The sequence below is a fragment of the Dipteris shenzhenensis genome, chromosome 30, assembly GCF_047967505.1.
Source record: "Dipteris shenzhenensis isolate YYH24624 ecotype China chromosome 30, Dip_SZ_1.0, whole genome shotgun sequence".
NCBI classification, from domain to species: domain Eukaryota; kingdom Viridiplantae; phylum Streptophyta; class Polypodiopsida; order Gleicheniales; family Dipteridaceae; genus Dipteris; species Dipteris shenzhenensis.
In genome coordinates this window covers 44,324,257-44,349,122 of record NC_141625.1, presented here as the reverse complement: position 1 = coordinate 44,349,122, position 24,866 = coordinate 44,324,257, and the positions used below count along the sequence as shown (strand labels likewise).

The 24,866-nt window shown below is 46.8% G+C and overlaps 1 protein-coding gene across 5 annotated transcripts in view; it reads left to right on the top strand.

Annotated features, from left to right (window-relative positions):
• Nucleotides 1-24,866, top strand: part of LOC147882185 (ALBINO3-like protein 2, chloroplastic) — a 134,273-nt gene that overhangs the window by 61,489 nt on the left and 47,918 nt on the right. For 4 of the 5 annotated variants that reach the window (XM_087401813.1, XM_087401815.1, XM_087401812.1 and 1 more), the window contains exons 5-8: nt 13,810-13,911; nt 14,192-14,263; nt 14,406-14,471; nt 14,596-14,643. In XM_087401813.1, coding sequence (XP_087257939.1) covers nt 13,810-13,911; nt 14,192-14,263; nt 14,406-14,471; nt 14,596-14,643 — 288 coding nt within the window. The remainder of the gene's footprint in view (nt 1-13,809; nt 13,912-14,191; nt 14,264-14,405; nt 14,472-14,595; nt 14,644-24,866) is intronic. The other variant, XM_087401814.1, reaches the window with a different exon arrangement.

Below are 24,866 nucleotides of genomic sequence, written 5' to 3'. Positions count from 1 at the left end.
AGATTAGTACTTAGCAAGGGTCCTAGCGTACCCTTTGCTTCAGCCCATTGAGGCTTGTATGAGTTCGCTTTTCTGTGCGCTGTCCCATAGGCCCGCGAGGTCTCCCGTGGACGTGAATATATCTTTCTTTCTTTCTTTCTTTTTTTCTACTGCAGTACATATGTGCAAGTTAGAATGACACCAAAGCTAAATAGTGCTCACAAACAAGTTTTCACTCTTAGGTGCCATTCAAAGTCCCAAAACTAATTTCTTACTACAGAGAGTCGCTTTTAGGAAAAAGAGGAGTGCATGTAGGGCTGTTTCATGTTGTGTGTGAACATAAGTGGCTATTTGCAGCTCTAGGAAGGGTTTTAAACCATATAATGAATCTTTGTCGGTCTTCTGAGGACAAACTAAAGCACTCTCTGCCTCAATAATCGTGTGTCATCATTTCTTGGCATAGCAATCTAGTAGAGGAAATCTAAAAAGCCAAAGTTCCAAGGGACTTTTAGTCATAAGGTGTTGATGGTGAGACACTTAAACTGAGAGAAATCGGCTGTCAACCAGCCTGTTTTCAGAGAATCCAACTCATTGCCTAGGGAATTTTTGAAACAAGGACCAATAACTAGGGCTGAGGGCCATACACCAACGAATACTCGTTTAATGAATAGATAAAAGACACCTAGAGGACAAGCAGTGCAAAAACCCACCCACTGAGAGCTTGTAGAGGTCTCCCTAGGTCCTAACGTCCTACGCTCCCAAATGGTGCAAGGATGTAGATGATGTCCGTACAAATGGTGATGGATAGCCGTCAGGGGGACTTGGTAGCCTCCCATCACCAAGTTGCAGGTGACCCAGACGTTCCGAGGAGCGATGCTAGATATCGTCTCCCAAACACTATGCTCTAGGTAAGAAAGCGAGTAGGAGTAGTTGCATCCTTACCTTTATCTAGAAGACTTTCTGTCCTTAGATTTCGTAAGCTGGGGTGATTGTGTCAATAGAGAAGGCATGCCCCCTTCCATCATCCAGACTGCCATACCCAAGGGAAAGTTTCTTGGCATCCTCTATCCTCGAGCAACTATTGGAAGGCCCTTCTGCCAAATGCTCTGTGCCATAACGCAACATGTAGAGACAATGCGGGATCATCTCAAGGTCTCTATTTGTGCAGTGTGCATCTACTCAAGCCAAGGGACAATAGGTAGATAACCATGGGAACCATTTAGAAGTAGTAATCTTCTATGCCAGGGGCTAGCCCACAAGCACGACCAACAATGTGGAGATGGCCTCTTGGGGCAACAGTTGCTCATCCAATGTCACTCTCTCGGAGGGGTCTAGACGGATGCTTTGATTTGGAAGCGATGACCAATGCGTGTTGTGTACGAGAAAAGGGCACCTTCACGTATAAACGGTCAAAACCACTTGCTCGGATGTCAGTGTATCTCATGAAGGGGGCTCTCCCATACACAGAGGTGCCACCGTGACCCGTCCTGCTCCGAAGTGACTCGTACTGGAGTGATTGTCCAATTCATGCCCAAGGGGTGCACTACTCTTATCATTTGCCACTCTAGCAAGTCTAGGGTCCCATCAATCTTTGGGTCTGTGGCTGCAGGAGCCCCCCCGATTCCACTGTATAATAGTTGGAGCAGAAGGATCCACATGATAGGTGGAGATATTGAGAATCCTTAGGAACGCCACTGTTGAGGAGAACTGCACGTACAAATGCGGGGGAGCAGCGGGTGGAGTCTATCTCGAGCATGGTGGAGTAGCGACATGCCATAACCTCCCAACCTCTAAGAGACTTCTCTGCAAGCCTTTACCCTTGAAAAAATCTCCACCTTTAAATTGTGATGAAGATAAGTCGAGCAATTCTTCTTGTGTATGGTGCTTGAGCCTTATATGATGCCAAAAACTGTAATGGAGGGTTGTCACAATCTCTTTAGCTTTGATAGGCATCTTTGTGAGCCTTTACCCTTGAACACTGCTAATCTACTTACTTCCAATGCTTGACTTTCATGAACCAAGTGTTGCTACTTGGAGCCTCTTGCCTAGCCATGGATGATACTTCTAAGGCTTCTATAAGCTTTTGGTAGCAGGCCTCTCCTTTTCTTGATCTAGCTCCTCTATCTGAGACACCCTATGCTCTCTCTTATGAGAGCATGGTTGTAGATGTTGACGTGCTCATGCTGTGAGGGACATGAGTATGCCGGTTGCCACCTTCCAGGCAGCATAGATGGGATGAAACTGGACGAGCCACCAATTTTGTAGCTACCTTCTTGCACGAACGCACATCATGATTTAGCCTTGAACCGCCTCTGCACTTGGATTTGTAGCTCCATCTCAGATCTTGATAGGCAGTTTAGTTCTCATAATGTCAGTTCATTTCGCTTGTGTTTAATGAAGCGGAATCAATTCTCATCCACCCATCGCGACAACAATCAAGTTTTTGATACCATGTCTTGCATCACATACCATCTTTTATATGCCGTTGTAACCATTGGTGGGTGGTGATCTCTTGTGATACTTATTTCTCTACACCCTCCTATTCATATGAACCTATGGAAGTGTCATCTATGTTGCCTTTCACATGAAATCGAATTGCCAATTAAAAACTCTGCATCACTTTGGATAACACTATTCTGTTGTTGGTTTGAAGTCTAAAACGAAATGGGCGCTTGATCTTTTTTTTTTATAGAAGCTGCCTTCCCAAGTTCTGTTGTGGCTTTGTGCGCCTCACGATCGCTCAATGCTGTTTGTTGGATTAATCTAAATAACCAAGCCTTTCAAATGCTGAACTTTGCCAAGTCATTCAATGGGGCTCTTATTTGCTCGCATGAGCCACTGGTTATTGAACAATCCTCCTTGAGGACTATTGACTTTGAGTCATTGCTTTGCAACATGGCTTCTTCAATGCATGTGTGTTCAGATCATGTTACTCATCATGGGCAAAGGGTCTTCTCAGCTTCGGGCTATTTATATAAATAGTGCACTAAGCCTCTCACGTTCTCTACAAGCCAACATCCCTTTGCAAACTCAAAGGGCTGGCTTCCGGTCATTCCAGGTCACAGCAGACCAACTCTGGGAAGAGATATGTGAAGATAGGTGCCCCCAAAGCTGCAAGTGCACTTCATTGAAGTATGGAAGACTTCTTGAAGGCTGGTCTACAAGCTCAAGATCCCTTTCGCGAGACAATCTCTTTGCCGCCATAGATGATTATATCGGCATGTGTTATTCATCATCCTTCTGCTGCCACATGTTCATAATATGTAGTACGCACCCGTGGTATGGATCACATTTTTTGAACCAATGATGCTATACCTGCTCGAGAACAGACTTGTAAGGAGACTATTTTAATCTCTCTTGTATTATGTAGACAAACACGCCATATTGGCCTCTTGTTCATCCCATGCTAGTACCTTCATGTGGTCCCACAACAGGTCGTGCTACGAGAAAGTTCGTAGAGGACATCTTGCTGAAATTAATTACATTAGTTTTAGAATTATGCTGCAGTCCTAACTCTGATTTTAATTTTTCCGTCTGTATGTGTCACGCAAGAGACATCGCTACAAGTTTCTTGCAGAGATGGGAATGAAAAAAAAAAGGGCAGAATCTGCACCCTCAAAGGTGCCCACTTCTAGGGGGTGATGAAGTTGAGGGAAATCATATTTTGGCTGGATGGAGACGTGATCTTGCATGCTGGTCGGCTGGATTTGAGAAGGTTGATCAGGTTATCCTTGTAGATGTGTACTTGAATTTAACATTTTGGTATCAGAGCACAACATCTCATGCATGCTTTGCCACTCGGCAGCATGAAGGCTTCTCACGTCTCACATGCCCCTCTAGGCCAAGACTTTTGTCAACTGATTCATCTGAAATCATGTCACATTCAAACTGGAATGTAAGAGTTAGGAGAGCCATACGCGACCAGATCTAGCTACTTGCATAGAATGATATTTTCAGCAGCCATGGAGTTTCCTTTTGTTGGAATAGTCACCTCCCCATCTGTAAGCCCCCATATGAGGAGAGCATGGGGGAGGTAGACCAGGGGATACTGGGGCTGCCACATGGGCAGCACACAGAAAGGGCAGAGGCTGTCACATGGGCAGCACACAGTCCGCCACGTGGGCAGATGTCAAAACAGGAATGCATGGGCCTGCAAAAGAGGCGCACAGGTGGCAGCATAGGCAGGCTGAAAGCGCCTGCATGGCGGGCTGTCTGGGAGAAGAGATGGTGCAGAAGGGCATGGCAGACCAGCAGATTAGGTCGGCCACATGGAGGCCAGGTGGAGCAGCAAATGGGGCTGCCAGTGGGCAGTGGCATGCCTTATATAGGGCTGGGCCCCTGCCTTGATTGGAGGGCTAAAGGCCCTAGAAGTGTGGGCCCAAAAGGCCCCAGGTTGTGAGCCCTTATAGGGCTGGACCAGCCACAGACTGGTCGGCGAGTTTGCTGCAGGCTGGTCGGTGTTTTTGGCCCCTTGGGGCCTATAAAAGCAGAGGTTCTTGGCCTCATTTATCATCACTTGGAGCAGCAGTTCAGGGAGCAGAAGGAGCAGCAGATCAGCCACTTGTGGCCTCTATCCAGAAGGAGACAAGTGAGCTGTAGAGCTGCAGACCTAGCTCAGAGTGCTGCCCACCTAGGCTGGTGCAAAGACAGCAAGGTGGAAGGGACCTAGACGGAAAGTCTACTAACGCTCAAGGTGGAGCACGTGGGCCCGAGTCTAGAGATAGCCAGCAGATAGGAGAAGTACCTTGTGGTAAGATCAGAGGACCACACCATTGGTGGGACTCTGGATCTATCTCTTTTGTATTGTGTCCATAGCTTTGGACTGAAATATATCATTTTGGTGGTTTCTCTATCTGGTTGGTTCATTGTCTATTGATGAGTTTGCACATGTATTCTATGCACATAAGCTGAAGAAGTTTGTGATTCCACACCCCACACCACACTGTGTGAGCTCTTGGGCGTTACTATCAGTCTTGTGTTGTGCGTACCCTTTGTTGGGTCTTTTCTAACATGGTATTAGAGCCCAAGTAGGAGGCTCATAGGTGTGGGAGCGTGAAAGCAGGGACCTTGCTGAAGGAGGACCCTGATTGAGAAGCTCTAGGGAATCGACTTCCACGACTGGAGGATTGTACCCTTGCGAGAAGGAGGGGGACTCAGGTTCAGTCAGACAACTGAGATGTCAATCTCTACAGCCTCTTCAGCCCCTCCTCTCCCTTCCTCCTCTTCCAGTTGTCTCTCATTCACTATCCCTAACTTTGGAGAGTCTAGGAAATTGGATGGGACTAACTACCCGATCTCGAAAGTGAAGATCCGGAGTCATTTAGTGGCTCGGAAGTTGTGGAAGCTGACCACGGGAGTGGAAGCGAAGCCAGAGGACATGGTGGACAGGCAAGGGGAGATAGTCATGGCAATAGACAAAGAGGAGGTTAAAGCCTGGGAAGACAGAGATGCCCATGCCCTGGCATTAATCATAGGGACTACGGCGGAGTCTGTTCTTCCACATATGCAGATGGTCGAGACGTCAATAGTGGCGTGGGTCACTGTGAAGGATCTGTACGAGACGGACAACACCTCCCGGATTTTGCATCTTTAGCATCAACTCTATAATCTTGATATGGAAGGAGATACGGTACATAGCCACTTGACGAAGGTGAAGGTGGTGAGGGATCAGCTGGTAGCAGTTGGTTAGAAGACAGACTCATGCCATTTGGCCTTGATGGTACTGAGGAGACTACCTCGGAGTTTCAAGAGCTTCGTTATGACTGTGACAGCAGGACAAAGGAAACCTCTGACGTTTGAGGAGGTGGGTCCATTACTGCTATAGGAGGAAGCTCGGGAGAAGCTCTACAATGAGGACAAAGACGACAAGGCGATGCTGGCGAAGGATTACGCTGGCAAAGGAAAGGGTAAGCCTAATAGTGGCAAGTCCAAGAAAGACGACTCTAATGACGAGGAGACTTCGAAGAGAAAGTAGAAGAAGAAGTGCTTAAATTGTGATATGCCAGGACATTTTGCAAAGGACTACAGAAAGAAAAAAGCGGATCAAAAAAACAGAAAGGAGTCCGACTTAGATTGAGAGGGAGACGCCAAAGCAAATGTGGTAATCAAAGAGTTATTCCTGGTGACATCACCAAGTGTTACTGAGGTCAGATATCTTGACTAAGAAATCACAATGAGGATGTCTGACATAGAGATGTGGGTGGACGAGGAGTCAGATGCCTTTGTGAAGGTGAAGGACAGCATGGAGTGCCTGGTACCTTCCAAGTGTGTGGCTGTCGACACTGACGCGAGGGTGGATTCCATGGAGGGCCCTGGGTTCTCATGGTCAAATGGATGCTGTACTTCAGAAGGGGACAGTACATGATTACACAGGCTCTTGGTGGGTGCCTCAATGAGGTACAGGGTTTGCTTTCAGGGCAAACACACAGGTAGTACAACATTGTGGTATGTACTTGATATTTTGCTTTTGAGCCTTTATAGCATGCTGTGGAGAGACTCTGCTCTTCATTTGTCTCAAGTGATACGAGATTGGAAGGAATTGGCCTTCTTCGAAGGCAGAAGGGGAAGTATTGGTGCTTCTTCAAATCTCGGATGCAGATTGCTAGGAGGTGATGGACAAAGAGTACTGAAGCCAGAAGAGTACCTGCTTGAGAACTCAGCGAGAGTTCATGGTCCAGGTTATTTGGAAATATTCATTGGTTGCAAACCTTGCCAAAGGAAGGACGGGTTGAAAGAGACCGTAAGAGCATGGTGCTTGGAAGACTCCAGGTTGTTCACTCATGCTGAGGGGGACAGCTGGAAGATTGTGATGGTTGGATTGCTCGAGCTCGAAGGCGGGAATGTGACTGAAGGAGGCGGTGCAAGGAGGTGCTACCAAAGATTGACCTATGTACCAGGATGGTGTGCGGAAGCAGAACCAGACCTGGTGGAGCAGGAGCCACTGGATGAAAAGCCAGGAAAAGATTTCAACATCGAAAAGTTCCAGAGGACTACTACGACCAGGGAGTTACTGGAGCATCGTCATCGACGTGTTGGCATTGGGCCGAGATTTGTCGGTGAGAGGGGGTGTTGGAATAGTCACCTCCCCATCTGTAAGCCCCCATATGAGGAGAGCATGGGGGAGGTAGACCAGGGGATACTGGGGCTGCCACATGGGCAGCACACAGAAAGGGCAGAGGCTGTCACGTGGGCAGCACACAGTCTGTCATGTGGGCAGCTGTCAAAACGGGAATGCATGGGCCTGCAAAAGAGGCGCACAGGTGGCAGCGTAGGCAGGCTGAAAGCGCCTGCATGGCGGGCTGTCTGGGAGAAGAGATGGTGCAGAAGGGCGTGGCAGACCAGCAGATTAGGTCGGCCACATGGAGGCCAGGTGGAGCAGCAAATGGGGCTGCCAGTGGGCAGTGGCATGCCTTATATAGGGCTGGGCCCCCACCTTGATTGGAGGGCTAAAGGCCCTAGAAGTGTGGGCCCAAAAGGCCCCAGGTTGTGAGCCCTTATAGGGCTGGACCAGCCACAGACTGGTTGGCCAGTTTGCTGCAGGCTGGTCGGTGTTTTTGCCAGGCCCTTGGGGCCTATAAAAGCAGAGGCTCTTGGCCTCATTTATCATCACTTGGAGCAGCAGTTCAGGGAGCAGCAGGAGCAGCAGATCAGCCACTTGTGGGCCTCTATCCAGAAGGAGACAAGTGAGCTGTAGAGCTGCAGACCTAGCTTAGAGTGCTGCCCACCTAGGCTGGTGCAAAGACAGCAAGGTGGAAGGGATCTAGATGGAAAGTCTACTTAGGCTCAAGGTGGAGCATGTGGGCTCGAGTCTAGAGATAGCCAGCAGATAGGAGAAGTACCTTGTGGTGAGATCAGAGGACCACACCATTGGTGGGACTCTGGATCTATCTCTTTTGTATTGTGTCCATAGCTTTGGACGGAAATATATTATTTTGGTGGTTTCTCTATCTGGTTGGTTCATTGTCTATTGATGAGTCTGCACATGTATTCTATGCACATAAGCTGAAGAAGTTTGTGATTCCACACCTCACACCACACTGTGTGAGCTCCTGGGCATTACTATCAGTCTTCCGCTGTGCGTACCCTCTGTTGGGTCATTTCTAACACCTGCCTCAGGCTCAAAAGAATGAGTGTAGCTCAGTAAATATGATTTCATGTTAATCCTCTCTAGTGGTCTAATCACTCCATCTTTGAAGGGATCTTCCTCATGTTCAGGTTGTGCTTCGAGTGATGAGATTAGGTACTCCGTTTTTGTCTCAGATTGTGGGCCGGGTGTCACCTTCCTTGTCTCTATACTAGCCTTTTCTTACGTATCACGGGAGTAGCACCCTGATTTTTCCTCCCAGCCTATTCTGCCAAGACTTCAAAGCAAGAGAGAGATCCTATAATCAAAATCACGTAAATCACATTCTTCCTTCTCTCACTAGCCTTAGCAGACCCCAAATCCCTAGATAGATCTAGATGCCACATGTCATCCATATAGGGCCTTCCTAATGCAACATTTCACCCCTCTCTTGGGATGCATTTAATTCCTTGCCCCTAGGCACAATCTTTGCACTAGGCCCTTGGTCTCAGATCTATCTAGTCTGGTGCTATCAGCCCTCACCTAGGACCTTGACATTAATCCCTCCCGATCATTTACATAAAGCGCAAACACATATTTTACAGAGATAGATCCTATAAGGGAAATGTCGACTGATTCTTCCGAGGTCATGCTACCTCGGCTAGAGCGTAACATTCCTTCCCTCTTCAGACATGAGCGTCCTCGATGATAAAGTCTGGGAACACTCTCCGCAACTGATATACGGATTCCCAGGTAGCTTCGGATAGAGGCTGACCATGCAACCAACACCGTGGGTATCTTCCGATTTCGTATTTGCATTGTTCCTCGGTCAAGGATTCTTGTTGGTTTGCGCCTTGCAATATCCTCTATCTCCTGAAACAAAACCACACCTTCGATTAGTGAGTCACCAGTATGTAAAAATTTCTTTAAACGTGAAACATGAAAAACCGGGTGCACCTTACACCCCTGCGGCAATTCTAATTTATAGGCTACACTGCCTATTCTCTTTAGAATTAACCACGGCCCACAGTATCGAGGTGATAACTTAGCACACTCTCCTGAAGTCGACGACTTTGAGTGCGAAGGAATTTTTAGAAAAACTTTTTCTCCTTCTTCAAATACTCTTATAGACCGATTTTCATCCGCATACACCTTGGCTCTATCCATAGCCTGATGGATATTAGCTCTCGCAAGTGCTAGCATCTCCCGCATCTGAACTACAAAGTTCGCGGCACTAGGCACTTTCTTAGGTACTCCAACTATAGTTGGATTAGCTGGTCTATAACCATAGTTCAGCTCAAACGGACTGAACCCAGTAGATGAATGTTTCCTATCATTGTAGGCAAACTCCAACAATAGCAACCACTTGTCCCATGTATGTTGCCTCAATGACACATATGCCCTCAGCATATCCTCTAAAGTCTGGTTGACTCTCTCCGTCTGACCATCCGTCTCAGGATGATCCCCACTACTCATTCCCAACTCAGTCCTTAGTGTCTCAAATACCGCTGTCCAAAAGTGACTGGTAAACCTGACATCTCTATCTGACACTATGGATCTAGGCAATCCATGCAGACGAAATATATGTCTAATAAACAAATCCGCTACTTGCGGGGCACTAACAGACTCTCTAGTCGGAATGAAGTGAGCCATCTTGGTTAGACGATCAACCACCACAAGGATAGAATTATACCCTCCTTGTGTTGCAGGTAGTTCTACAATAAAATCCATGGAAATGCTCTCCCACTTACTTAGTGGTATTTCCAAGGGATGTAAAAGTCCGGGTGGCTTCACCCGCTCGGCCTTACTTACCTGACACGAGAAACATCGTGTCACATATTCATGAATATGCTTTTTCATCTTTGGCCAAAAGAAATCTCGCTTCACGAGATCATATGTCTTCTCGACTCCTGGATGTCCCGCACACGGGCTATCATGGCATTGTCGATGCCTGAGATCATTCTGACCAGGTACTACAACCTTGCCATTTCTAACTAGCATACCATCCCTTATGGTATATCTTGCATAAGTTTGGCCTTTTCTGGATGCCAGGTCATCCTTTTCACTTTCCCCGGGTTTTAACACATGAGCTTTAGGCCATAAGCTCTGGACAAACTCGTCCACCTTATGAGTTTCTCTGATCTCGGTCATTAGAGCACTCTCTAATACCGTGAAACTCAGGTTGTGCATAATGCGAGACAACGCATCAGCTACCTTATTGTCTTTTCCTCTTCGGTACCGAATCGTTAGATTAAATTCCTGCATGAGCTCTGCCCACCTAGCTTGGCGGCCCCTCAAGTCAGGCTGTTTACAGAAATGTTTCAGAGTATCATGATCCACATCCACATAAAACTCTGAACCATACAGATAATGCCTCCATGTTTTCAAAGCATGGATAACAGCATACAACTCCAATTCATGAGTTGGCCAATTCCTTTGAGAGGGAGAAAGCTTCTTGCTTTCAAAGGCTACTGGCCTTCCCTCTTGAAGGAGGACTGCTCCAACCGCAATGCCACTTGCATCGGTTTCTAGGAACAACGGTTTCTGGGAATCAACTATTTTTAACACCGGTCCTGAGACCACAGCTTGTTTTATGGTGTTAAAACTTTCTTGTTGATTCTGTCCCCAAATAAAAGGTACTTTATCTGAGGTCAGATCAGTCAATGGCGATACTATTTCGGAATATCCTTTGATATGCCTTCTATAAAATTGGACAAATCCCAAGAATGATCGCAACGCGGTCAGACTCTGAGGGATCGGCCAAGTTAGTATCGCAGCCACTTTCTTCGGATCCATTTCTACCCCCTGTGGAGTAATTATGAACCCTAAATACTCAAGCCTAACCATACACAGTATAGTTTTCTTTTTATTCACGTAAAGAATTCACGTAAATACTGGCTTTCCTCAAAGTACTGAACACTATTCTTAAGTGTTCACGATGCTCAGTAATACTCTTACTGAATATCAAGATATCGTCAATAAAATGTACTACGAACTTTCCGATATACGGACGTAGTAAATCATTCATAAGCATGACGAAGGTCGCTGGAGCATTGGTAAGTCCGAAGGGCATTACCAAAAACTCATAATGACCAAACCTGCTTCTAAAAGCGGTTTTATGCACATCCTCGGCTCTAATCCGGATCTGATGATAGCCGCACTTAAGATCTATCTTGCTGAAAATCACGGCTCCATGTAATGCATCTAGCAAATCATCAATCCGAGCCATCGGATACCTGTGCTTAATAGTGATATTATTCAATGCTCTGTAATCTATACAGAGGCGAAACGTATCATCCTTTTTCCTCTTTAATATCACTGGTGAAGCAAAAGGTGAGAAACTTGGTTGAATCTGCCCCAACTTGAGGTATTCTTCCAGTTGCCTACGCACCTCCGCTTCTTCAGTAAAACTCATTCTATAGGAAGGTCTACTTTAGCCTTCCTAGGCTCGACCGTATGGACACTAGACTCCAGTTCCATTGGAGCCTTTCCCTTCTCTTCTCGAGAAGGTCTGGCAGACATACTTTGTAACGCTCTCCTAAGTTCAGATTGCCCTGCGTTGGCTTGTAATTGCTGCGCTAACAGCTGTTGCAAGGCATCCTCCAGCAATGCAATCCTGCCAGATAAAGTATGAGCTACTGGGCGCGATCCCTGCTGGGTCGGCCGGACTCCCGATTCACCAGGGTCCCTCCTGGAAGCCCCTTCTTCTGCTTCCATTTAGTTCAGTAGGTGTTTTGTTTTGGGGCCTTTAAAAAAAAAAAAAAAAAAAAACACCCCTAGAACACTGTAATCACAAGCTGACACAATTCAGGGTACTGATACTCTGAACACAATTCCCTATACTAGGGAATTCCTGCAATCCCACATTCACACTGATCAAGCATTTAATACAGGCATATCTCACAGATGGCGCTTTTCCCTATATTAGGGAAATTCCTTCAATCTGACTCCGACTGAAGCACACAGGCATAATCTGTCCCTGCTACAACATTAAAGCCTCATGCAGGCTGATTACCCTCAAGATCCGTCTATGAAAGCAAAGCATCGCCCGACTAATTGAAGAGAAAAAAAAACAAAACGAAAGTATTGGAGTTCGAAGAGAGCTCCCTGGTCGTTAACGAACAGCCACGCTCCCTTTTAGGACCAGTCTGGAATCACAGCTGAGGTACAAGCTTTTGTCGTTCGACTAGCGTTCTATGTTGATCAGGCGCCTTCATAAACTAACCAATGTTAGACCCTCTGCTCTCGATCTGTCGGGCTATTCGGGCCACCTGGTTTCCCTGCTCACGGACTCCTGGCGTCCACGAAAGAGAGGGCCAGATCCCGTGACCGTAACAAAAAATGCACCTGCCTCTCACGCCCACGTCGATCCTTGTCCACCTGTGCTCTAGCTTAAACGCCTACGTGTTCCGCTCCATGCACGTCACAATTCTCTCTGATTTCGTTGTCGCTGCGAGAGCGCCACCAGTCCTTCATTTCCTTGTTCGTGGGCGTCGCGGATTACCAGCGGTTCCACCCAGGTTCCAAACCCGCTATCCGCCACTAACTTACGGGACCCCGAGGCTCAAGCCACAATTCAGAAGCCTCCGTTCGTCACATCGCAGCATCACCCGGTCAGTTCGTCGATTGGCGCTCAAATCGTTCACGTGAAGGTCTTCTTATCCCTTGATCTCTCCACAGGTTCTGATACCAACTGTCACCTTCCTTGTCTCTATACTAGCCTTTTCTTACGTATCACGGGAGTAGCACCCTGATTTTTCCTCCCAGCCTATTCTGCCAAGACTTCAAAGCAAGAGAGAGATCCTATAATCAAAATCACGTAAATCACATTCTTCCTTCTCTCACTAGCCTTAGCAGACCCCAAATCCCTAGATAGATCTAGATGCCACATGTCATCCATATAGGGCCTTCCTAATGCAACATTTCACCCCTCTCTTGGGATGCATTTAATTCCTTGCCCCTAGGCACAATCTTTGCACTAGGCCCTTGGTCTCAGATCTATCTAGTCTGGTGCTATCAGCCCTCACCTAGGACCTTGACATTAATCCCTCCCGATCATTTACATAAAGCGCAAACACATATTTTACAGAGATAGATCCTATAAGGGAAATGTCGACTGATTCTTCCGAGGTCATGCTACCTCGGCTAGAGCGTAACACCGGGGATCGTTTGAAATACTCAGCTGAAATTTACGAAGTGCATATAAGTATCGTTGCTGGTAAATTGAATGATGGATTAGGGAAGGCACTATGTGAACTGTCCTCTCGAACCTCAGATTGTTCCTTGAGGAAGTTCCATCCGAATGACTCAAAATACCCTCCCTTTTTATTTAGAGAGCCACAAAAAATTCACTCTTTGGAGTAGGCTATCGAATTGTTAAGTGCCACTGACAGTCAAGTTTCAGCAGGGGAAGTTTGATGTTCAAGGCTGTCATGTTTTCGCTCTGTTTGATCTGTCAATTGTCAAATGCAAGTAACTTTGGGTAATGACAGATCTGCTCTTTGGTGCTGATGACTTCAGCCGACATGTCGTTGTCTGGATGTCCTTTTTTGTTGACTGACACAAAAGATTTTGTTTAGATGATTGTTTACATTGCAGCTCCTTTTCTTTCTCCTCTTTAAATAATCTTTTTGCTATGATCTTGTGAGGCTCATGTTTCATTGGTTCAGTTTCTGAGTCGTTGATAGAGGTGATCAATTGTGTATGCACTTTATGTCAATGTCAAGATTCATCTAACCAATATCTTTGTACCACTTGTTTTCTCCCAGGGTGGAACATTATGGTTTAAGGATCTTACAGTGTCTGGCCAAGTGCCTATGGGGGTGGTACTTCCCCTCTTAGTTTCTGTAGTATATTTTGCCAACGTGCAGGTGAAATTTCAAACTTACCCAGGTCGCTAAATCCATCTTTGTTATTTCTCATACCCCCAATGTTTTTTCCCAAGCAAATTGCCCTTTTGCAAATGTATGCTTTCCTGCTCTTTGTGCTAAGGTTTAAGAACTCTCTCTCTCTATTTGTGTGTGTGTGTCCAGTTTGACTAGCATTAAGTGTTTGCATTGGTTTGTTCTCTTTTTTGGTCATATGATGGAACTAAATCTGCTGCCTGTTCTGGCCTCCTATTTTCTATCACGATTGGCTGTAGAACTGTAGGTGGCATTCCAAGACTTTACTGCCAGGCTGGCCTCGCCTGAAAGCAAAGGCTTGGTTGTGATGTGGTTTAAGGTAACCAATCTCTCGAATGAAGTGTTATGCCAATTTTTTGTGGAAAAAGGGTTATAATTGTGCATGTAGGTGGTGCAAATTGCAATACAAAGAATTTGTAACTTCCCACGATAATAGTGTTCACCTTGCCTTCTGTATACAGGTTTGGAAGAACTTGTTGCAGTTTAGCACCATCGGGACTTTCATAATACTATACCAGCTTCCCCAGGTACAAATTCATTAGTGATCATGTAACGTTCTTCTCTGTGTGTTTCCCTGGTCTTTGTATGCAGACTTTGTTTCTTTTTGAGTTCACGTTCATTTGTTTTCTAAGCTTATGTGTCTTATTGTAGGCTGTCCATGTGTTCTCTGTGGCGCATAGTATTATGACTCTCTGCCAGGTGTGACAACGTGGCAACCCTTCTGTTCTGGGTATATTTTCTTCATGTTTATGTTGGTGTTATGATGACCAAATGTATACATAGTGATGTATAATGTGTTTGTGTGGGGTTAAAGAGAGTCTTTTCTGAATTAATGAACCTAGATCAGGATTTCGAGATTACTGCTAAAGGGTTTGATCCTCTTGTCAGTGAGTTTCGGACCTCTTGCCAGTTAGCTTCAGAAAATTTCCTTATTCAGGAAGATTGTATTGAAGATGAAGTTTATATTATTTGTGTCTTAAACACAGAGGTATTGGCATCAGGGCAGGCCTTGGGCTGGCATCTTGTTGCTTATACTTCCAAGTTTCTTGCTTGAATAATAATGAAACTACTACTTAATCCTTGCTGCCAAGTAAAAGTTTTGCAGTGGACGTTTGGTTGCTTGAGTATGTGATGCTTATAGTGGGGTTCATAATTGTAAGCTCTGGTGGTATGTTGCTTTAACAAGGTTTCTCTGCTCGGAATGCACACAAGGGTGGGGTGAGCATCAGCAGTTCAATTAGCCTTCAACCTAATAGGTAAAACTGGCCTTGCGTCATGGTGATTTATTACTGGAGGAGTGGTGTGTGGGGTTATGAAGAGGAATTCACCGTCAGTGTGGGAGGTTGAGAATTCGATACTTCTAGAGGGATTAGACGGCACCTTCAATATGAATTATACTTGGTGAAGGGCTAATTCTCTCTATTTATATTGTGGTGGTGCCAAGGTTCACTATCTTTGACATTCCTGTTTTTGGGTGAGGGTTGTGGGTTACTAGGCTTACATGTGTGTAACCAACTAGCGTGGTCATATAATCTAGAATAAGACCTTAAGCTCTATGGGATCTTTTCTGGAGCTGTAATGAAACCAAGGGACATTGTTCAAGATGGTGGCCTTTGTGGTTTTGTAAGCGACGTAACAGCTCATCAGAGGCATAGGTATGCAGCTTAGATGATTAATGGAGGGCTTGCTCTCTAGAGTTGTGCCAATTTTTCCAATTATGGATATTTTAGGCCTGCCTGCTACAAGCCTGGAAGAGAAACGTGGGGGCATTCTGCATCTGTGTCTCAAGAGATGGGGGTCAAAAGAGGTCTCCATGGTGGAGACTTTTGGTGGCTGTCTGGGTGGATCTTAAATGCACCCCTAGCTGCAATATGGAGTGTCATCAGGGGCTATTCCTAACTGGTTGAGGCGTGCAGTGTTGACCCATACTTCAATAACCAAATGAGCCACTGCAATGTTTTGAAAAAACCGGATTTTTTAATACCACCACCCACCGTATTATAAAAACAGAGTACCATTTTCTTAATATACAAGTGAAATTAATTCAGCTATCACAATGCCTATACTTCAAGCCATTCATAAATAGGTATAAAGTCTGGACTAATCATCTGGGACTGATTGATTCCATACCCAATCTAGATCTAGCAAAGAGTGCAAGGTGAGTCTGGTAATGAGACCCTTAATTATGACCGAGACGCAAAGGGTTGTAGAATGTTAGAAACATGGTGTGAGGGAGAGAGAGAGAAAGAAAGAAAGAAAGTTTATTAAAATCTTCGGGAGATTGTGAAGGTCTATGAGACTAAAGATAACTGATACAATGAGCATAACGGTGGCGGTCTCAAAACGGGCCAGCCAACCGTTTTTACAAAAAAGAGTTTATGAAGGACTGTGTGTCTAGTCTTGATACAAAAAATATGTGTCTACCTCCAGATGATACAAAAAAGAGGGGGGGGCACCAAAAAAGGGGCAGAGGGGGGAGATACAGTATACGTGTGCAGGTGGTGATCGTCAGAGACCAATCATAGAGGGGCCGTCAAATGGGAGGTCGGAAAAAAGCGTGCGATAGATGATTGGCCTTTGACGTCACGCGGCCTAGTCGAGCTCGGTCGTCGGGGGCGGCGGGTGGCCCTGTGGATGAGGGCAACGGTAACCCTGGTGGGGCGGGCAGAGAGCAGAGACGAGATGTCATGGACGTGGATGTGTGAGTCTGTCCGCTGGCGCAGATGTCGTGGCTCTAGCTCTCGCTCACGTCCGCGTCGTCGGCTAGACTGAGAAGAGGTATCCTGTGACTGGAAGAAGTCAGTGATAGGCCGTTGGGTGTCCTCACACTGTGTGTGCTGCTCGTGTCGCCGTGCTCGGAGAGAGGTATCTTGGTGGCGAGTCATCTCATGTAAGAAAGCGGCTAGGCATTGCTGATTCGGGAACTGCAGCATGTGTGGGAGGGAGCCGAATCCGTCGTGGAAGAGGTAGTGGTACCGGCCTTGAATGGCATAATAGATAGGACATCTGAAAGGAAAGTGCTCCTCCGACTCGATCTCCTGCAAGTCGCAAAGTGGGCAAAGGCGGTCCTCTCGTGGGATACCCTCTGCGCGTCCGCTCTCGATCCGTAATCGGTGTGACGAGACCCTAAACTGACCGAGGGAGATCCGGAGCGCATGTGGTAGATGAAGCTGTGTGTAACCCGGAGGTGTGATGAAGCCCTCCTGTGAGACCTGGAGGCAGTGTCGGCGGTAGAAGTCGAGCTTCATAGGAAGCTCGGAGTGAAGAAACCATGTCCGCCAGGTGTGGAGTTGGAGCAGATTCGCTCGAATGAGCCGGTTGACCTCCTGGTCAGTGGGAGAGAGTGGAGATGGTGGAGCGTCGAGGCTGTACTGAAAAGGAGGCAACCGGTCTAAGTCGAGGCCCAGTCGGGTGAACCAATTGGAAAGACGACTATACCAGCATCGCTGGTCCCCATCAACGGATAAGGCCATAGAGGAGGATAGGGCTAGCCAAGGTAGGCGGAGGCGACCGTCGGCGGAGGAGCTGAAATCCCTGACTCTGTGGAGATAGGTGATAGCCTGAAAAGCTGCATCAAGCTGTAAGGGTGAGGCGCCGAACTTTGCTAGAATGATTTGGTGTGGTACCGATGGTTTGCTACGGATCATTCGAGCAAACATCAGTATCTGTAGGCGCTCGACTCGAGCCCACTCTGTGTCTGAAAGGTCGACTCCCCATCAAGGGCTACCGTACATGCCTGCTGGGCGGACCAAAGAATAAAAAAGGAGAGACTTTGTCTGGGGGTCCTGGAAGTGGGAGTGGTAGCACTATCGCTCCAGCCTGGCAAGAGTGGCGTATCCCCGGCTGATCCTGGCGTGCATGGCCGGGCGCATCGTGAAGATCGGGCCTGAGAAGACAACGCCCAAGTATGTGTAAGAGTCAACTATCTCAACAGGGTCGCCGGCGAAGAGGAACTGCTCGCGGTGCATAGCGGGTCTGGAAGTGTTGAACTTCAAGTCATGTGTATCACAGAAGACCTGAAGTCCATCCAGGTGTCGCTGAAGACCAGTAGCAGAAGAGGATAGTAGTACTACATCGTCTGCGTATAGGAGAATCTGGATGACAGCCTCCGCAAGAGAGCAGCCTGCACCTCCGAGTGTCCTGATAGTGGTCTCGAGCTCGTCGATGTAGAGGCCAAATAGAGTCGGTGACAAGGGACATCCTTGTTTGACTCCGATAGTGCTCGTGATCTCTGGGGTCCAACTGGTGCCAATCCTGACCTACCCCGTCACCCGCTCATAGAGAGCTACTACTGCCCAGATAATCACCGAGTCGTAGCCTAACTCCTGCAGACGTCTGATGAGTCGGGCGCAGGGAACGGTGTCGAATGCCTTGCAGAAATCCACAAAGTAACAATATACTCTCTGTCTCCTGTGTTTGGCCTCCTCAATGATCCCTCTAAGTGTAAAAATGTGATCGTAAGTCGAGTGATCCGCCTTGAAGCCGGCTTGTCCGGATGCACTGAGCCCCTGTACCTCTGCGCGAGCACTGCCCTCGCCATCTAACACTGATGCATAGATCTTGGACATAACATGTCCAACCATGATGGTCCTGTAATTCCCTGGATCCATGGGATCTCTTGCTTTGTGGATGGGTGTGATAGTGTTCAGGGTCCAGGCTCTGGGGAACCCGTGGCAGACAGCTTCATTGAACAGCGTTGCCAGGATGGGGGCTAGAGTTTTGATGCCATAGGCAACAAACTCTGTGCATAGGCCCTCATGATCCTTAGCTCGACCGTTATGAAGCTTATGCGCTACGTGGGTGACTCCCTGGGTTGTGAAGAGGATACAAGAGGTGGGGCGGGGGGTGGCTGAGAGGTCGGGAGGAGGCTGATCAGGGATATCATAGAGTGTGCCTGCGTAGGTGTGTCAGAGGGAAGTGTCCGTGAGGGGGAAGGGGGATTGGCGTTCTAGGAATTTCCTCCAGAAATCCTTGGAGTTGATACTAAACAGAATGTTCAGTAGCGTATCCTCATTCTGGCGCAGGAAGGCTAGCTTCTTGCGACGGACTAGTCGACGATAATCCTTGGTGAGACGTGGGTTGGCCCTAGCGTTTCGCTGGGTCGTGAGTCGGAGTGTGCGGTGTAATGCTTTGCACTCGTCATTATACCAGTTGTTGCAAGGGGTGGAGCCAACGGGTGGACCGAGTAGTGGAAGGAAAGATGTGGCGGGCTGCATTGTGAAGGGAGTGGGTGATAAGGGTGGCTCGGTGATCTAGAGAGGGTATGGTGTCTATGTGTCTGAGGAGGGAGGCTAGGTGGGCTGAGTAATCAGGTGAGAGGTTATGATCGAAGTGTATATCATGATAGGTAGTGTAGTGCGGGGTGTGGCTGGGGGGGGCTCGGGGCGCAAGGATATGAAAGAACAGGTAAGTGTGATCGGCTCGTGGGGGTAAGGGTGCAGTGTAGAAGTCAGTGATCAGTGGGGCTAAAGCAGGAGATCCCAGAATGTAGTCGACGACACTGGCTCCTCTGCCATGTGGGAAACATGTGAAACCAGAGGAGGCAAGCCACCGGTCTAGTCCATTGTAAATGACCAGATCATGTATACAAGCAACGTCCAAAAGAGCCTGTCCATACCCAGTAACGGGAGCGCGACTGTCAGCCGAGGAGCGGGGGAAGCCCGAGTCCTCTGTGTCCATCTCAAGTAATAGGACCGGATCTGAGTGGAAGTCCAGGAGTGATGTCTGATGTGCACCTGTCCTTGCGTTGAAATCCCCAACTAGGAGGACCTCTCCGCGTCTGGAGAACTCCACAATGTATGAGTAGAGATCTAGATAGGGGGATACCCCCGTATCCTCACGAAGCATTCGTGCGAAATGTGACGTCTCGGGAGGAAAGTCGTAGATTGCAATAAAGAGGTCGCGTGTGGAGGGGCGTCGGAATCAGAGCCATAGGTAACGGGCATGGACATCCCGTCTAACCACGGATGTCAAGCTCGTGAGCGCTGAACGAAGAAGTACTGCAACTCCGCCTGACCCTCAGACCCCCCCAGTATATTTGGTCTCCTCACGGAATACTGACTCCCATGTATAGCCACTGACCGAGGGGAGAGGGCACTCGGGGCTCTCATGTGTCTGTATAGAAAACGATGTCGCGTCCAGTGTATGACTCTGAGAAGTTCCCAGGGTCAGACCATAGGGTATCATTACAGTTCCATATGGTGCATGCCAAGGGTACTGTGTGCTGAGTCTGAATCTCATAGACCATGTCTCCCTATTTGGGGGAGGAGTCTGCTACCGTGTCTGGAGTACCTGGTGGGGTTCGGTGGCGGGGGCTAACTAGTAGGCGGCAATCTCGGACGACAGCCCACTTCCCCTCCTGACGGGCTACACATCTGGCTGCTGAAGCAGGGTGTGCCGCTCTTCCACCTGCATAGGTGTGAGATCCTCATCCATGAAGATGGTAGGGTGGTCCCGTAGTGTAGCATGCTGCCTGAGAGAGGCTAGGGAGTGAAGAAGTGATACTCAAATGAAGACATAATGAAGGCTTTCATTCATTCATCAAGTATGACAAGACAAGTGAAGTACAAGCCTTATATAGGCTACTCACTCACACATTAGCACCTAGTGCATATGGGATAAGTCCCATACTGACGCGTGGCACTCACACATGACTCACACACACAGACTAGTACTAGATCACCTAGTACTACACACCAACACACTCTTTGGCTATGATATCTCCAACACCCCCCTTCAGAGCAGAGAGTGTGAGACCCATAGTTGCACACCTGATTTGCCCTAAACCCTAAAAGACGTGATTTTGCCACTGCTTTTTTTTATATGATCCATGGGAACTTTTATTTTGAGTCTTGCATGATTAGTAGTCCTGCTGCTTTTTTTTATATCATCCATGGGTGCTTTTATTTTGAGTCTTGCATGACTCATGAGTCATGATCATGAAATTTGTGGATCATGAATCATGATCATCTATGGAGTCTGGACATTGGATACTTTCAAGTTTCAAGTTTCAAGTTTCAACTTGTGTGCTAAGTTTAAACTTTAAAGTACTTCAAACTTCTAAATTTCAGATTCTTGTAAGTTGTAATGCCAAACTTGTTAGTCATGACTCATGATACATGTTGATTTCAGATTATTGAAGCATCATTCAAGAATTTAGAATCATAGAGGCATGAATGATGCATTGATGCTTGAAGGCTGAAGCTTCAAGTATAGATAATTGTAATTTGTGTTATGTATGATTTGCACTCTATTGATAATTATATTATGTATAAAAAATAAATTTTTATACATAAATTGTATCATATTGCCGTTTCTTCCGTTTCCGTTTCGGCGGGGCCCGGAAACTTCGTTTCTTCCGTTTCTTCCGTTTCTGTTTCGGCTGGTAACTATGGTGAGACCTAACATGCAAAGAGTAGCCCGATCCCCCCTCCACTGCAATACTACAAAGAGCAATTCCAACTATCCACCACCTCCTGTGTGATAGCGCTTCTCAGTCAGCTTGCGACCGGCAAGGGCAAACCATCACTTGTCATCCCCCCTTACTCTGAACGGGGTGGTCAATACCATCAACCAAAGTAAAAGACAATACATTCATTTTTTGGGGACGACCCAACGCACAATACCTCTTTTTGACTGAAGCTTTGTTTGACTCAACAAAAAAAAAACACATAGCATAGGGGCCTAGAAAGCCCAACCCTGGTCAAATGGATCCTCGTCGTCAAGAGAGAGGCCATGAACCTCTGCTGCAGCTGCATGTATCTCCTTCGGGGGCTCTTCAGGTTCAGCTTTGTCTTCAGCCAGATGATTGGCATCATGCTGCTCTTGTTCCTATGCTTTCTTCTTGAAGCAATGGACTTCAATGTGTCCTTTCCTCTTGCGAAACTTGCAAATAATGTTCTTGTTGCATGATCAATAGGAGAGGTAGGAGCGGCTTCCTTATTGCGACGATCCTTCTCAATGAGGAGGGCCACCATATCATCAAACTAGGTAGCGGCAAGACAAAAGATCTCAAGAGAGTGCTCAAAGCAAGAAATGCCATGCATACTTTTCATAAGGACGGCCATCTTATCTTCATCATCAGGGACGCTCTTCAAACTTGAGAGTTGTTTAACAAGAGATTGAAACCGGGCTAGATGATCACTCATCAACTAATCACTCTCTTCCATTTTCAGATCATAAAATTTGAGCTTCAAAAAGACTTAAGAGTTGGTGATTTTATTACCTAAGAATGTCTCGAGGCAAATCCAAATCTACTTAGCTATTGTCTTGAAATCCACATGATGGATGAGAGAGTCAGCTAAGCAAAGACCAATGAGGGCAATGGCCTTGGCATTCTGCTGCTTCGAAATCTTTTGGTGTTGTTGTCAAGTAACTCAACGTGGTCATCCTCAACATCCCAAACTCCTTCACACATAAGGAGAAGCTGTATTTTGGTTCGCCATGTGGGAAAACCTTCCCCTTTAAACTTCTCCACCAGGATAGAAGACAAAGAGGTCATGATTGAAAATAACTTTGTGAGAGTGGACAGCAGCCTGAAATGGATAACCAGCAACTGAGTCGGCTTTTCTAGGTCTTCAAGACACAATAGTACTCCATGTATGCAAGAAGGGCAAAGATAGGTGGCTGGCGATGCTCCAATTACCAACCCTAATCATAACATAGCAAGAATATGGTCCTAAATGCAGAACTGAACCACGAAAGGAGCCCTTGTGGTCGAGGGAACTGCCTGAAGTGCTGTAGCAGGTCCGATATCTGCAAAGCGGCTCACTAGGGCACCCCGAAGTGCAAAGGCTGGTCACCAATGTGCAGGGCGGCTCCCTAGAACAGCTCCGAAATGTGTAGTAGGATACTAGTCTGAAAATCGGCTGTAGTAGATGTGCTGGAAGCCAAGAGACTGCTCGAAAAGGCCCTCAAATGACTCGAAATGCTGCAGAGAGTGCTGCCAGGTGGCCGACTACACAGCAGCAGTAATAAAAGCCTGTTCTTGGCGTTGAAAACCTCTAAAAATGCTCTGTTGAAGGTGACTATGCAGCAGCAGCTCAGAAACCCTGATTTCGGTGAAGGAGAGATGCAAAACGTCCTTGGGGAGCCACATGTGCAGGTGCGTCTTGCAGGAAGTGCCGACCACCAAGCAAAGAGGGAGCCAAAGGCCGGGCTACAGCTCCAAAAGGGCTTGAATGAAGGGGGCTGTCTGCAAGGACAGAAAACGGAGATGGAGTAGCTATGGAGGAGGTAAAACAGGGCGAAATGGAGCACGGCTGAGGCGGCTGCAGGCTGCAAGAAGAAGGGCTGAGGCAGAATCAGGGTTAGGGCAAGGGTGACGTGGAAGCTATGGAAGGTGGCTCTGATACCATGTTAGAAACATGGTGTGAGGGAGAGAGAGAGAGAGAGAGATAGGCTAGGGAGTGAAGAAGTGATACTCAAATGAAGACATAATGAAGGCTTTCATTGATTCATCAAGTATGACAAGACAAGTGAAGTACAAGCCTTATATAGGCTACTCACTCACACACTAGCACCTAGTGCATATGGGATAAGACCCATGATAACACGTGGCACTCACACATGACTCACACACTTAGACTAGTACTAGATGACCTACTACTGCACACCAACACTTCACACCAACACTCTCTTTGGGTATGATATCTCCAACATAGAAAAGAATTGTTTACCAATAGAAATCTTTGGGAAGGGAATGGCAAATCATTCACTAGCAAGCCAGAACCCAATGTCATGAAGACGGGAAAATGAAAAGATAACTCAAGGTATGCATAATCCATATTCATGTGAGAGGTAAAATTATCAAACTGCCTTGCATGAAGCATATACCGCCGATCCAAGCGAGCCCAATAGTATGATGAAATGCGTAGCCATCATTATTACGCATAAGTTGTTGCCATAGATCACAAGCATGCAAAGAATCAACCATATGGGACCATGCATCTTGCTCTTGTCTCAGCATATGAGATTGATGGGTGGTATTGTTAGTAGTGGTAGGGGAGTTGTTATAGTCTCCACAGATAAAAGCATTCTCATACCAGTGATGATAAAATCACCCAAATGGGGCCACATTTCAGCACGAGCAAGAGATATGTCAGAGGCATAGACTGAAACAAACTGAAACGTATCTGCATTTATTGTGCATCGGACAATAATGTAGCGCTCACGTCGATCATTATATTCTAATCGAGGTTGCAAATCATGATGGACAATTATGGCAACAACAGAAAAGGAAGAGTGCCCAGCATAGAATATATGAAATCCTGCAAAAAAACCCTCGCGACTAGCAAAAGAGTGCTGATTGTGTTCTTCCAAACATACAATATGTGACTTCTGAGAATTGATATAATCCCAAACACTCGAGTGGTATATACATATGTACAATATGAGATAAACCAACTTCAAACTTTAGGATTCAACCTCATGGCTACACCAGGAGTTGGGGAGCCAGCATACCCCTCATAAACATTTCCCTGATCTTCATTCAAACGAGGCGAAGGAGAGACGGGATTATCTGGCGAAGGAGCAACCGTATGAGATAAACAAAGGATGAGAACAAACCACTGCAGAACAAAGGCTTCCAACCCCAAAACTATCAGGTAAAGGAACATCCTTAGATGTAGAAGCCGACTCTGTCCAACTTTTACGAGCCATAGGCTTGGTTTAAATGTTTTCTTGAGAATCACAATCTCAATCTGTCCCGAAGGATATCCAAGAAATTTTGTCTTAGAGCAATGCCAAAAGATATGAGATACAGATTCCCTAGGAGAGAAACACCGATGACATGTAGTAATACGCCTGCAAGATAAAAGCTGTCCTGATGGTAAAACCCCCAGGAGAACACGGCATAAAAAAACTTGTTGGCGTAATGGAACCTTAGAGTGCCAAATTTGCTTCAATCTCTTTCTCCACCATTT